Source organism: Zophobas morio, unplaced genomic scaffold (assembly GCF_036711695.1).
Source record: "Zophobas morio isolate AGI-343-1 ecotype UQ-CSIRO unplaced genomic scaffold, CSIRO_AGI_Zmor_V1 ptg000021l, whole genome shotgun sequence".
NCBI classification, from domain to species: Eukaryota; Metazoa; Arthropoda; class Insecta; order Coleoptera; family Tenebrionidae; genus Zophobas; species Zophobas morio.
Genome location: NW_026972126.1, coordinates 23,867,881 through 23,879,945, shown reverse-complemented (window position 1 = coordinate 23,879,945; position 12,065 = coordinate 23,867,881). Strand labels below are relative to the sequence as shown.

Sequence of the window (12,065 nt, the reverse complement as noted above, 5' to 3'; positions counted from 1 at the left end):
TTTTAAAATTTTTCAATTTTTAAAATTCTAAGTTTTTCGATTCCTCGAGTTTTCACTTCTTCTAGGTATATTTTAATTTTTCAATCTTCCGAATTTTTAAATTTTCGATTTTTCAATTTTTTGAGAACTCGATTTATAAATTTTTCCATTTTTAACTTTTCGACTCCTCGATTTCTCGTTGTTTTCATTTTTCAGTTTTAGAATTTTTCGATTTGTCGGTTTTTCGATTTTTCTCTTTTCGGCTTTTTGATTTTTCCATTTTTTTTATTTTCCAATATTTTTAATTCTCGAGTTTTCGATTTCTCGATTTGTTGATTTTTCAGTTTTTCGACATTTAAATTTTAGATTTTCGAATTTTTATTTTTTTGATATTTTGATGTTAGAATTTTCCATTTTTTAATTTTACGATGTTTTAAATTTTAGATTTTTCGACTTTTCGATTTTTCAGTTTTTCAATGTTTTTTAATTTTTCAAATTTTGACGATTCTGAATTTTCAGTTTTCCGATCTCAATTAATCTATTTTGATGAGTTTCGATCTTTCAGTTTTTCAAGTTTTCGATTTTTTAATTTCCCAATTTTTTGATATTTCGTTCAATTTTTATGATTTTTCAGTTTTTCGATTCTTCAATTGTTCTTGTTTTTCAATTTTTCGCTATTTGAGTTTTCGATTTTTCGATTTCTCGTCTTTTTACTTCTTGGATTTTCAATTTTTCGTTTTTTAAACTTTACATTTTTCAATTTTTCGACTGTTTTATACCTCGATTTCTCAACTTTTCAACTTTTTGATATTTTAACTTTTCAGTTTTTAAAATTTTAGGTTTTTCGATTTCTCGAGTTTTCAGTTCTTCCATAGGTATTTGAATTTTTCAATTTCCGGATTTTTTTGTTTTTTTTCCAGTTTTTCGATGTTTCGATTTTTAAATTTTCGATTTTCCAATTTTAGTTTTTTTGATTTTTTCACGTTTGGATTCCTCGATTTTACAGTTTTTCGATATATAAATTTTTCAATGTTTTCAATTTTAGATTTTTTGATTTCCCGATTTTTCACTGCTTCAATATTTCTATTTTTCAATTTTTCGATGTTCTAATTTAGCCATCTTGGTTTTTCGATTTTTAAAATTTTTCGACTTTTCGCCTTTTAGATTTTCCGATTTTTCAAGATTTCGATTTCTCAATTTTTTCAACATTATCAATTTAGGGAACTTTTTAGTATTAACACAATTAAAGAATTAACTCTTAGTTAAACAAAAAATAGTGGCGTGTCAAAATCGAGTGAAACATCTGAGATGTGATATATGTTTGTAAATAAAAGCATCTAGCAGAAATTCTGACCGCTTATTAGAGTCGACATTGGCTTGAGCACGCTCCGGTCTGTAGATCAAACAAGTTCTCAGGTGACAAAAAAAAATGTAACTTGCATACATTTATATTCTTAATATAATTTATAGTACATATAGAAGGACTAAATATAAACAAACATATAACTGCGAAAAAAATGCGTCGCCAAATTTTGTAACACCAGCGCAATATTTTGCAGTCCATGGTTTTACAGACTGATTGTACTGGAGGCATCCACTTCCAGCCAAATCCACTTCTCTTACCTTTTTGAACGACAAGACAACGCATTTTCGCACAAAATAACGAAAAAAACTAGCGATTGTACTGAAATCATTTTGAAAGATTCGTCTCCGCTGAGGTACAAAGTTCCACTATGCTTTGGAAATAACCCCCGAAAAAAAGTTTTTCCAAAACTAAAGCGATCTTGTGAAATATACTCAATTAAAGCGAACTTTCCCCTCGAAACGTTAAGAACCGTAATGGCTCTAAGTGAGTTTTGAAACAAAATTAGGCTTTACAATAAAATAATCAGAGAAATTAGTCAAACAAAATTTTTCAGTGTTTTCCGAGTCTCTTGTGACTTACTTTGACCACTGGGATCGTTAACTAACAGGACTGATCGTAATCCGGGAAAAACCACTACAGATGTAATAACTTCACCCGGATTTATCTATACACATGCACGGTATATCGGAGACAAGCAGGCATTAATAATGGAAAACGAATCATTACGTCAACACTTTCATTTATGTACGTATTGAGGCAATTTTAAAACAGCGCACGAGTGTTTTAATGAATATTATTTATCCGTGGCCAAATATCTAAAATTTGTAGCCTTCATTGCATTCGACAACAACATAATAATGATATTTATATTTATAAAAATGTCCAAAACTAGACAATTATATCAAGGTAATGATAACAAGACAGATATCCTTAATTTTTATGGCGATATTAGATTAGAATTTTGTTGAATGATGAAGCTAGTTTTAAAGAATTGCACGAATTGCGTTTTTTTGACCATAAACAAAGTGACAAAGAAAACCTTCAAACTATTTGACCATTTTTTGTCTTGAATCAATAGTTCTGTTACATTTTACTAAATCGAAAGGTCAAGATCAAATTAAAAATCCGTAACGTGTTTTACTGAAATACACTTCCATTATTGTCCGCTAGTAATTATAACTGAATCACAGCTAATTGACAGCAAACAGCGTAATATTCTGGATTAGATTTTTTGCTTAGTGAACAACAAACAACAAACAATTCGGACACAATCGACTGCCTAAAGTTAATATTGATGTATGTATCAATTTTGGTTCAGCAAGAACCTTGTGTTCCATGTTGTAGTATATTTGCAACCTTGACCCGTCTAAAAACAAAATAATATAAATCTGCTCAACCATTTCTTCAACGGCTGCAACAAAACGTTTCGTTTTCCTCCTTGCTGCAACTTTCTATTAACCGTACTTTTTTACTTGTTATTCACTTTTGTTCAATGCTAATGCGTCGATTAGACTAATAAGCACATTAGCGTTTATCTCAGTCATTAGAAGCTATATTCTCGAAACACCTAATTTCGATCTCGTACCCTTCAATCGCGGAAACGAATATTAATCCAAACTGGTTTAAACGAGATCGAATACCGCTTTGTGTGTTTAAATATCCACTTTTTATTTAAAAACAAATCCCACTTAAGCACGGTTTTCTATTTACTCGGTTTGACAAAAGTTGGCTTTTTTCCTCATTAGGTGAACGTTCCTGGTTATTTTCCATGCAGGTTCCTTGAGTGCTCACTTTATATAATAATAAAATCGTAAAACATAAAGAAGGTCAGCGGTGCGCAGCAGTCGGAAATGTGAAAAGTCCAAGTGCGACCAAACCAGTTTCAAATGCAGTTTTTTGGCATTATTTATCCTCATCGTCGCACCTACACTCCCGTCTTAACAATTCTACCTGCACCAAGGTCAACCCTTGCATTTCTTTCGGCGCCATAAATCCTCCAAAAACGCGAATCATCCTCGATAATTCGAACGTCATCGCGCTAATCCGGCTTAATCTTCCCGAATCGTTCCAGGCCGTCCTCGCCACCTTCAAGCATGACGGCTGGAGACCCAAAGACGCCGCCATCTTCGACGACTGGACCCAGTTCAAGACCGACCAGACCCAAAAATCCATCGTCAAAGAGAACTGGTTCAAGAAAAAGTTGTACCTGCTAATCGCAAAGTAATACACCATCAGCCTCCACTTTGCCTTTCATTGCATTACCTCCATTCCGCGAACCGAGCGATTTGAATTTCAAAACAGCGACTCGGCCGCATCTCGTGCGTCAGAACCGGAGGAATGCGAGCGCGCTTTTTTGCGCGCCCGTACTTTCGGCGCGGAAAGACCGGGGCCCGGGGAGCGCCCTGCGGCGCGCTTTCCACCTTGGCGGCGGCCTCCACGGCGGCGGCGAGCACAGAAAGAGTGATCAGTGGTTGTGTTTTGGAAAACGTGCAGCGGCGCGAGCAGGTTATCGAGGAGTTACAATGAAATTGGAAATACGCGCGGCCCCCACCACTTTTCGCTAAATATCTTCGTAATTTTACCATAGTGCGAAATGCCTGGTTTAAATTCAGTTGTTATTGATGTGTGTCAGATAAAGCATCCTTCAGCATGAGCGGCGATAAGGTAAGAGGGGGGCTGGTGTTTTGTGTACGTGTATGTGTGTTTTTTTGTTTTTTGGAAGGTACTACCGCGATTTGTGGAAGTGCGGCAACCGCGCGCCAATTATTCTCCGATTAACAAAGACAAGAATTCGGAGAAATTCCGGTGGTACCTTTTCCGAAAGCTTCGTCCAATCAATTCGTAATAGTGTTTCGAAAGTGCTTTTTTGTGATGAATTAGACACGCTACTGAAATATTAGTAATAATGTCGGTTTCGTAATCTTCGCGCTCATTATTTTACTTTTACAGAAATCGGGGCTAGATAATCCAGCGTTCGAGGCAGGGAGCGAAGTCTTCACGATCAAGACGAATGGCCAAGCCGATGATCCGGTACGTACCACTTCGGAACTCACAAATTTTGAACTAATCCGGCTTTATTGCACGGATTAGCTCGTAATTATAGTCTGAGCGATAAGATTAGTACGTCTGCGAAGACTTTTGCAACACTTAATTGCACTCGGACCTCGGGGTACTTCTTGCAGTTGCTTGACGCCTCAGACATGATTTAATCCCCGTTAAACCCGTAATCCACACGGATCGACAGGGTTTAGATAAACTAATCGTCGTTAAGTTCGTACTTTTACGAACCCAGTACCACGCATAAATAGATCGTTACGATAGCATACACGATACTATTGCCATTGTTTCGCTTTTAATCACACATAACCGAGTTTTACGACCCATTAAATTACCCACTTGTAGCTTGACCAACCCGAAGAAAAACAGAGAGCGACATGGGGCAACGGGATCGAATTCCTCATGTCCTGCGTGGCGATGTCCGTGGGACTGGGCAACATCTGGAGATTCCCGTTCACGGCGTACGAAAACGGGGGAGGCGCTTTCCTCATCCCCTACATCGTGGTACTGACCGTCATAGGCCGCCCTTTGTACTACCTAGAAATGTCTCTAGGACAATTCTCGAATCGAGGCAACGTCAAGTTCTTCAAATCGCTGTCTCCGTACCTCAAGGGTTCGTTTTACCCCGACTAACGACCCACTTACCCTGAAGGTTTTTGCAGGAGTAGGTTACGGACAAGTAGTCGGTTCCGTTTGTGTAGCCACCTACTACTGCTCCCTCATGGCCATCACCCTATTCTATCTCGTGAACTCCTTCACCGGTGATTTACCTTGGGGACAGTGTACCTCGGAGTGGGAACAAGAACTCAACGCGGACAACATCACGTGCGTGGACGCTACAGCAATAGGCAAAACCAACAACAGCGGTACCACCATAAGTTCCTCGGAACTCTTCTTCACGTAAGTTACTACGTCGCACCTCTGGCGTTGCTCTAATTTCATCGTAGTAAGGAAGTTCTAAAAGAAAGCACCGACTTGAGCACCGGCATCGGAAACCCTGAGTGGCGTCTCACTCTAGCTCTACTCGTCTCCTGGATCGTCACTTTCCTCATTTCCGCGAAAGGCGTCCAAAGCTCGGGAAAAGCTGCCTACTTCTTGGCCATCTTCCCCTACGTCATCATGATCACTCTCCTAATTCGGGCCGCCACTTTGGAAGGCTCCGCCAACGGAATGTACTACTTTATCAAAACCGACTGGGACAAGCTGGCCGACGCTGACGTACGTCCCGGAGATTTGTACTTCCCCCCGATTTAACTTTTTGTTGCTAGGTGTGGTATGCCGCGGTCACGCAATGTTTCTTCTCCTTGAACGTCGGCTTCGGTTCCATTATCATGTTTTCGTCGTACAACGACTTCGAACACAATATCAACAGGGACGCGTTGATCGTCACCACTTTGGATACCTTCACGTCGCTCCTTTCGGGGGTCACGATCTTCGGGATTCTCGGAAACTTGGCCCACAACCTTGGAGTGACCCCGGATGAGGTTATAAGCTCGGGAGGCGCAGGCCTCGCCTTCATCTCCTACCCCGACGCTATAGCAAAAATGGACGCCGTGCCTTGGCTCTTCGCGATCTTGTTCTTCTTCATGTTGTTCGTACTGGGAGTCGGGAGCTTGGTGGCCCTTCATGGTACCGCCAACACGGTCCTGGCAGACATCTTCCCCAAACTCAAAAGCTGGCACATTTCGGCAATCACAGCCTCGTCTATGTTTCTAATCGGGTTGATGTACGTAACACCTGTAAGTACCTCACTCCGCTACGTCACGACGTTCTAACTTATATCTTCAGGGCGGCCAATTCATGCTAAACCTAGTAGACTACTACGGAGGGACGTTCATAATCTTCATCTTCGTGTTGTTCGAAGTGATCGGAGTGGCTTGGGTCTACGGTATAATAGTAACCCTTCCTAGAAATCCCAATTCTTATACTTGTGTCTAGGTTTGGAAAACTTCTGCCTAGACATCGAATTCATGTTGAAGAGGAAAGTCAGCGCGTACTGGCGCATAACCTGGGGGGTCATCACCCCGCTGTTCCTCATCGTCATCTTCATCTACTTCTGCGTCAAGTTCCAACGACTGACGTACGCCGGGCATGATTACCCCGACGGAATTCTAGGTACTACGTCCCTTGCAACGAAATTCCTGGTTTTATTGTTGTTTTTTAGCGTTCGGGTGGGCAATCCTGGGCGTCTCCGTCGGACAGTTCGTGTTCTGGATTCTCTTCGACCTCTACAAACACAGAAGTCTGGGTTTCGCCGAGGTAAATTACACTGACGTCACGTAGAGTGAATGACCGGGTTTCTTACAGGCCTGCAAAAAGACGTTCGGTCACGAGAACTGGGGGCCTTCAGGTCGCGCGAGGTGCGAGAGCTGGAGGAAATACAAAGAAGACGCTTTACAAGCGAGTCGGCGAAAAAACAAAGGATTCTGTAGAAAATATATAGATATCTTAATCGGAAGAAGTTAGTTTAAATTGTACAAATCCATAATTATGACAGACCTTAGATGTTTCAGATGAGTGATGTCTGTGATACATTGTATTTAAGTTTTATCAGGCCTTGACTACATAATTTATCCCCTAGTCATAAAAAATAATGCTTTTATACAATTATTATTTGATAAGAACTAATAAACTATTCTAGAGTAAATGAGTCTTTTCTTCGGCGTGAGTCACGAGTATTTTCGGATGCATCGACACGTTTAACGACGTTTCTAATCAATAAATCAAACTATCAAAGCGTCACCTAGATGCATACATAATTCGCAGCCACTAGTTGGTGAAAGCATTCATAATTCTGTAGCGATTGTCGATGGGATTCCCGAAGCACGTCAAGTAATAAATTCGGAACCTCGTGTCAACCTGATTAATAACCAATCGAAGCGGGGATTTACGTCAGCTGACTTGCGTAACCATAACAACAGACGTCAGTCGGATGTGATTGGCAGGCGAGTGCCAATTTCTCCAATAACATAGTTCGGACGTCAGACATAACCTTAATAGCGAGAAGGGACTGTTGAAATTCAAATTTGCGCGCATCAGAAAAAAGAGAGAGCGTGGTTAGTTGGCTTATGAAACATGAAATTGGTTTGTTGTCGTATTGTCAAAATGGGTTTTTAAGGAGAGAGAAGGTACCACTTTTGGCAATTAGAATGTCACCACTTGTTAACAATATTTGAATTATTAAAACCACTCTCCTCGGTCTACTTATGTTCCGCTTTGGTTCACATCGTCTCACTGCGCCGTTTTTTTTTTTTTTTTTTTGGTACTACATGCACTTATTGGTACTAACTTGACGAATTTCTGCCGCGTTTTGTGTTAATGTTGGAAAACTGTAGGATTTCAACTATGTCATTTCAAATTTTGTACCTATTGCTCGAAGTCCTGATTTCTATAAAACAAAAAATTGTGGATAAACATTTGTGTCATTATTCGAATTAATTTTAAAAGTGAAAACACCTAAAAATCGCTGCAGAAGAGATCGAAACGAGTCTTTTTTACTTTTTTGCTGTGTTTTACTGGCCAAATTAGAACCAAAAGCTTAAATTTAAAGAATTTAAGAAAAAATAAGTAACATGTGATGGTCTTATCGGTCGTCACACACGTGTTGACATTTTGGTCATAAAAAAACAGTTAAACAATAACAATTTTTATGGTAATAATTATTATATATGCCATTATACAGTAGTGCCTATTGTCTTATTGTTTTCAAATACATAAACAAAAAAAACCGTATAGCAACGATATACGGTAGATAAGGATTTTACTTTCGAATGCAGTAGCGCCATCTATTATGTTAAAGCAGGACTACAAATCGCTATCTTCTCTTAGAAGTGTACTCGAGTATTGTAGGCAACCCATTTTACAGAACAAAATCAAGTCAACCAGTTCACCTAATATATGCAACCACCAATACATATGAACATTTATAGTGTAGACAGTTTTTAAGAAAATTCAAGTGTTAAAATCTATTTTAAAAACTTACATAATATTCTTTAAACAACACGGTACACAAAAACATGTTTTTTAATTCATGTAGAGAAATAAGGATTTTGCAATTAAGCTCCGCCCCCTTGGTTTACGACGAATAAAAAAAAAACATCACAATTGAGTTCAGGCGGGTGGGCGGGCTTACATTTTGCCTTTTTGTTTTAATATGTGTAGGGAAATATCGATTTTGCAATTACGCTCCGCCCCTCGATCTGACAACGAATGAAAAATTCATCACGATTGAGATCGAGACGGATGGGTGGGGCTTCTCTTTTGCTTTTCTTTTTTAATAAAAAAATTTAGTTTTGTTTGTATAACACGATTACTTAAGAACATATTTCACTTGCTAGAAAAATAAGGATTTTTCAATTAAACTCCGCCCCTCGGCTTAAGAAGAATAAAAAAATATATCAGAATTGAGATAGGGTGGGTGGGTGGGGCTTATTTTTTCTCAATTTATTAATTATATATAGTCATATTTTCACAACAAGAAACTTAAAACATGGTTAAAGTTCGAATTTCTAGAATTTTTTGAGCATCTAGAATTGCTAGAACTGCCAAACTCTGCACCCTTGAATTTATAGGAATTTTAAGTAACATCTATAGAACCACCAGAATCTTCGTAATGTCTAGAATCTCTAGAATTTTTGGAATTGCTAGAATTTCTCGAATCTTTAGAATTTCTAATCTTCATAATCTCTGAAACCTCTGAAATGTCTAGAACTTTTAGTAACTTTAAAATTTCTAGAATTTTTCAGATTTCTAAAATTTTTCAAAACTTTAGAATCTCTAATCCCTAGATTTACTGGAACCGCTCGAGTTAGATTTGTTGGATTCTTTAGAACCATTACAATTTTCCGAATCTTCAGCATCTCTAGAATCTCCCAGAACCTCTAGAAGCTCTAAAACTACTACAATATCTAGAATTTCTGGAACCGGTGTACTCTCAAACTTTAGATTTTGTGGACTCTTTAGAATTTTTAATATCTTCAGAATCTCTAAAATTCCAAGAATTTCTAGAATTTTTAGTCTCTCGAATTTTTGCAATTTTTAAAATTTCTTGAATCCTTAGAATTTGTTGAATCCTTAGAACTTCGGGAATCTTTAGAATTCAGAAACTTGTGCCTCTCCATAATTTTCTCTAGAATTTCTAGAACCTCTAGAATCTTCAGAATCTTCAAAATTTCTTGAACTCTTAAACCATGAATCCTTAGAATTTCTAGAATTCCTGGAATCTTTTTTTTCCAGAGCTTCTAGATTCTTCAAAACGTCTAGAGCGTCTAGAATCTTTAGAATCTCTAGAACTGCTGGAACCGCTGTGGATTTCTTGAAACTTTTACGATCTGTAGAATCTCTAGAATCTTTAGAATTTCAAGAATTTTCGGAATTTTTCGAATCTTTAGAATCTCGGATCTCTAGAATTTCTGGAACTGCTAAACTCTAAATCCTTGAATTTATTAGAATTTTTAGAATCTCCAGAATCTTCAACTAACGTCTACAGAATCACCAGAATCTTCATAATCTCTAGAACTTGTAGAAACATTAAAATTTCTAGAATTTTTCGGATTTCTAAAATTTTTCGAAGCTTTAGATTCTCTAATCCCTAGAATTACTAGAACCACTAGAGTTGGATTTCTTGGAGTCTTCAGAAACTCTAAAACTTTGAATTTCTTGAACTCTTTCGAATCTTTAACATCTTCAGAATCTAGAAAATTTTAAAAATTTCTAGCATCATTAAAGTCTCTCGAATTTTTGAAATTTTTGAAATTCTTGAATCCTTACAATCTCTTCAATCCTTAAAACCTCTAGAATCTTTACAATCCAAAATCTTTTGTCTTTCCATAATTTTCTCTAGAATTTTCAGAATTCTTAAAACCTGTAGAATTTCTAGAATTTCTAAAATTCTTCGAATTTCTATAATCTACAGACCTTTTAGCATTTCCAGACTTTCCAGAGCTTCTAGATTCTTTAAAACCTCTAGAGCTTCTACAATCTTTAGCATCTCTAGAATTGCTGGAACCGCTGTGGATTTCATGGAATTTTTAGGACCTGTAGTATCTCTAGAATTTTTGGATTCCTAGAACTTCCCGAATCTTTAAAATCTCTAGAATATTTAGAATCTGAAGAATTTTCAGTACCTAGAGAATCCCCAGAACCTCTACAATCTCTAAAACGTATAGAATTCCTTGAATTTTTAGAATATCTAGAATTGCTGGAACTGCTAAACTCTAAACTCTTGAATTTATTGGAAGTTTTAGAATCTCCAGAATCTTTAAGTAACATCTAAAGAATCACCAGAATCTTCATAATCTCTAGAATATCTTGAACTTGTAACTTTAAAATTTCTAGAATTTTTCGGATTTCTAATATTTTTCAAAGCTTTAGAATCTCTAATCCCTAGATTTACTAGAACCGCTTGAGTTAGGTTTCTTGGAGTCTTTAGAACCATTAGAATTTTCAGAATCTTCAGCATCTCTAGAATCTCCCAGAACTTCTAGAAGCTCTAAAACTACTACAATATCTAGAATTTCTGGAACCGGTATAATATAAAACTTTAGATTTCTTGGACTCTTTAGAATCTTTCACATCTTCAGAATCTCGAAAATTCCAAGAATTTCTAGAATCTTTAGTTTCTCGAATTTTTGCAATTTTTAGAATCTCTTGAATCCTTAGAATCTATCGAATCCTTAGAACTTCTAGAATCTTTAGAATTCAGAAACTTTTGTCTCTCCATAAATTTTTCTAGAATCTTCAAATGTTCTAGAACTCTTATGATATGAATCCTTGGACTTTCTAGAATCTCTGGAATTTTTGGAATTTCTAAAATTTCTGGAATCTTTATAATCTGCAGAAGTTTTAGCATTTCAAGAATTTCCAGAGCTTCTAGATTCTTCAAAACCTCTAGAGCGTCTAGAATCTTCAGAATCTCTAAAACTGCTGGAATCGCTGTGAATTTCTTGAAACTTTTATGATCTGTAGAATCTCTAGAATCTTTAGAATTTCTAGAATTTTCGGAATTTCTCGAATTTTTAGAATCTCTAATCTCTAAAATTGCTGAACTGCTAAACTCTAAACCCTTGAATTTATTGGAATTTTTAGAATCTCTAAAATTGCTGAACCGCTGTGTATTTCTTGGAACTTTTATGATCTGTAGAATCTCTAGAATCTTTAGAATTTCTAGAATTGTCGGAATTTCTCGAATTTTTAGAATCTCTATTCTCTAAAATTGCTGGAACTGCTAAACTCTAAACCCTTGAATTTATTGGAATTTTTAGAATCTCGAGAATCTTTAACTAACATCTACAGAGCCATCAGAATCTTTATAATCTCTAGAATCTCTAAAATCTCTAGAACTTGTAGAAGCTTTAAAATTTCTATAATTTTTCGGATTTCTAAAATTTTTCGAAATGTTAGAATCTCTAATTCCTAGAATTACTAGAACCGCTTGAATTGGATTTCTTGGAGTCCTTAGAACCATTAAACTATAAAACTTTGGATTTTTTGAACTCCTTAGAATGTTTAGTATCTTCAGAATTTAGAAAATTTTAATTTAATTTTCATTAAATCTCTCGAATTTTTGAAATCTTTAGAAATTCTTGAATCCTTAGAATCTGCTGAATCTTTAGAACCTCTAGAATCTTTAGAATCCAGAATCTTTTGCCTGTCCATAATTTTA

General features: G+C 36.6%; 3 protein-coding genes across 4 annotated transcripts in view; 2 read left to right on the top strand and 1 right to left on the bottom strand.

The window, feature by feature from the left end:
- Positions 1 to 3,586, top strand: part of LOC135133098 (sodium-dependent nutrient amino acid transporter 1-like) — a 48,661-nt gene extending 45,075 nt beyond the window's left edge. For both annotated transcript variants that reach the window (XM_064061359.1, XM_064061360.1), the window contains exon 9: positions 3,417 to 3,586. In XM_064061359.1, coding sequence (XP_063917429.1) covers positions 3,417 to 3,569 — 153 coding nt within the window. In that variant the 3' untranslated portion in view covers positions 3,570 to 3,586. The remainder of the gene's footprint in view (positions 1 to 3,416) is intronic.
- The window catches only part of LOC135133099 (uncharacterized), a 200,295-nt gene that overhangs the window by 186,540 nt on the left and 1,690 nt on the right, over positions 1 to 12,065 (bottom strand). The window lies entirely within an intron of this gene.
- Positions 3,910 to 7,049, top strand: LOC135133097 (sodium-dependent nutrient amino acid transporter 1-like). The gene is made up of 10 exons (XM_064061358.1): positions 3,910 to 4,009; positions 4,295 to 4,375; positions 4,748 to 5,015; positions 5,065 to 5,302; positions 5,350 to 5,620; positions 5,671 to 6,141; positions 6,191 to 6,290; positions 6,341 to 6,517; positions 6,567 to 6,661; positions 6,710 to 7,049. Exons 1-10 carry the CDS (start codon positions 3,995 to 3,997, stop codon positions 6,866 to 6,868), a joined length of 1,875 nt encoding a protein of 624 aa, XP_063917428.1. The 5' UTR covers positions 3,910 to 3,994; the 3' UTR covers positions 6,869 to 7,049.

Coding starts and splice junctions, on each gene's coding strand:
- LOC135133097 (XM_064061358.1), top strand. Junction 6,291..6,340: donor CGGAGTGGCTTGGGTCTACG/GTATAATAGTAA, acceptor ACTTGTGTCTAG/GTTTGGAAAACTTCTGCCTA. Junction 6,518..6,566: donor TTACCCCGACGGAATTCTAG/GTACTACGTCCC, acceptor GTTGTTTTTTAG/CGTTCGGGTGGGCAATCCTG.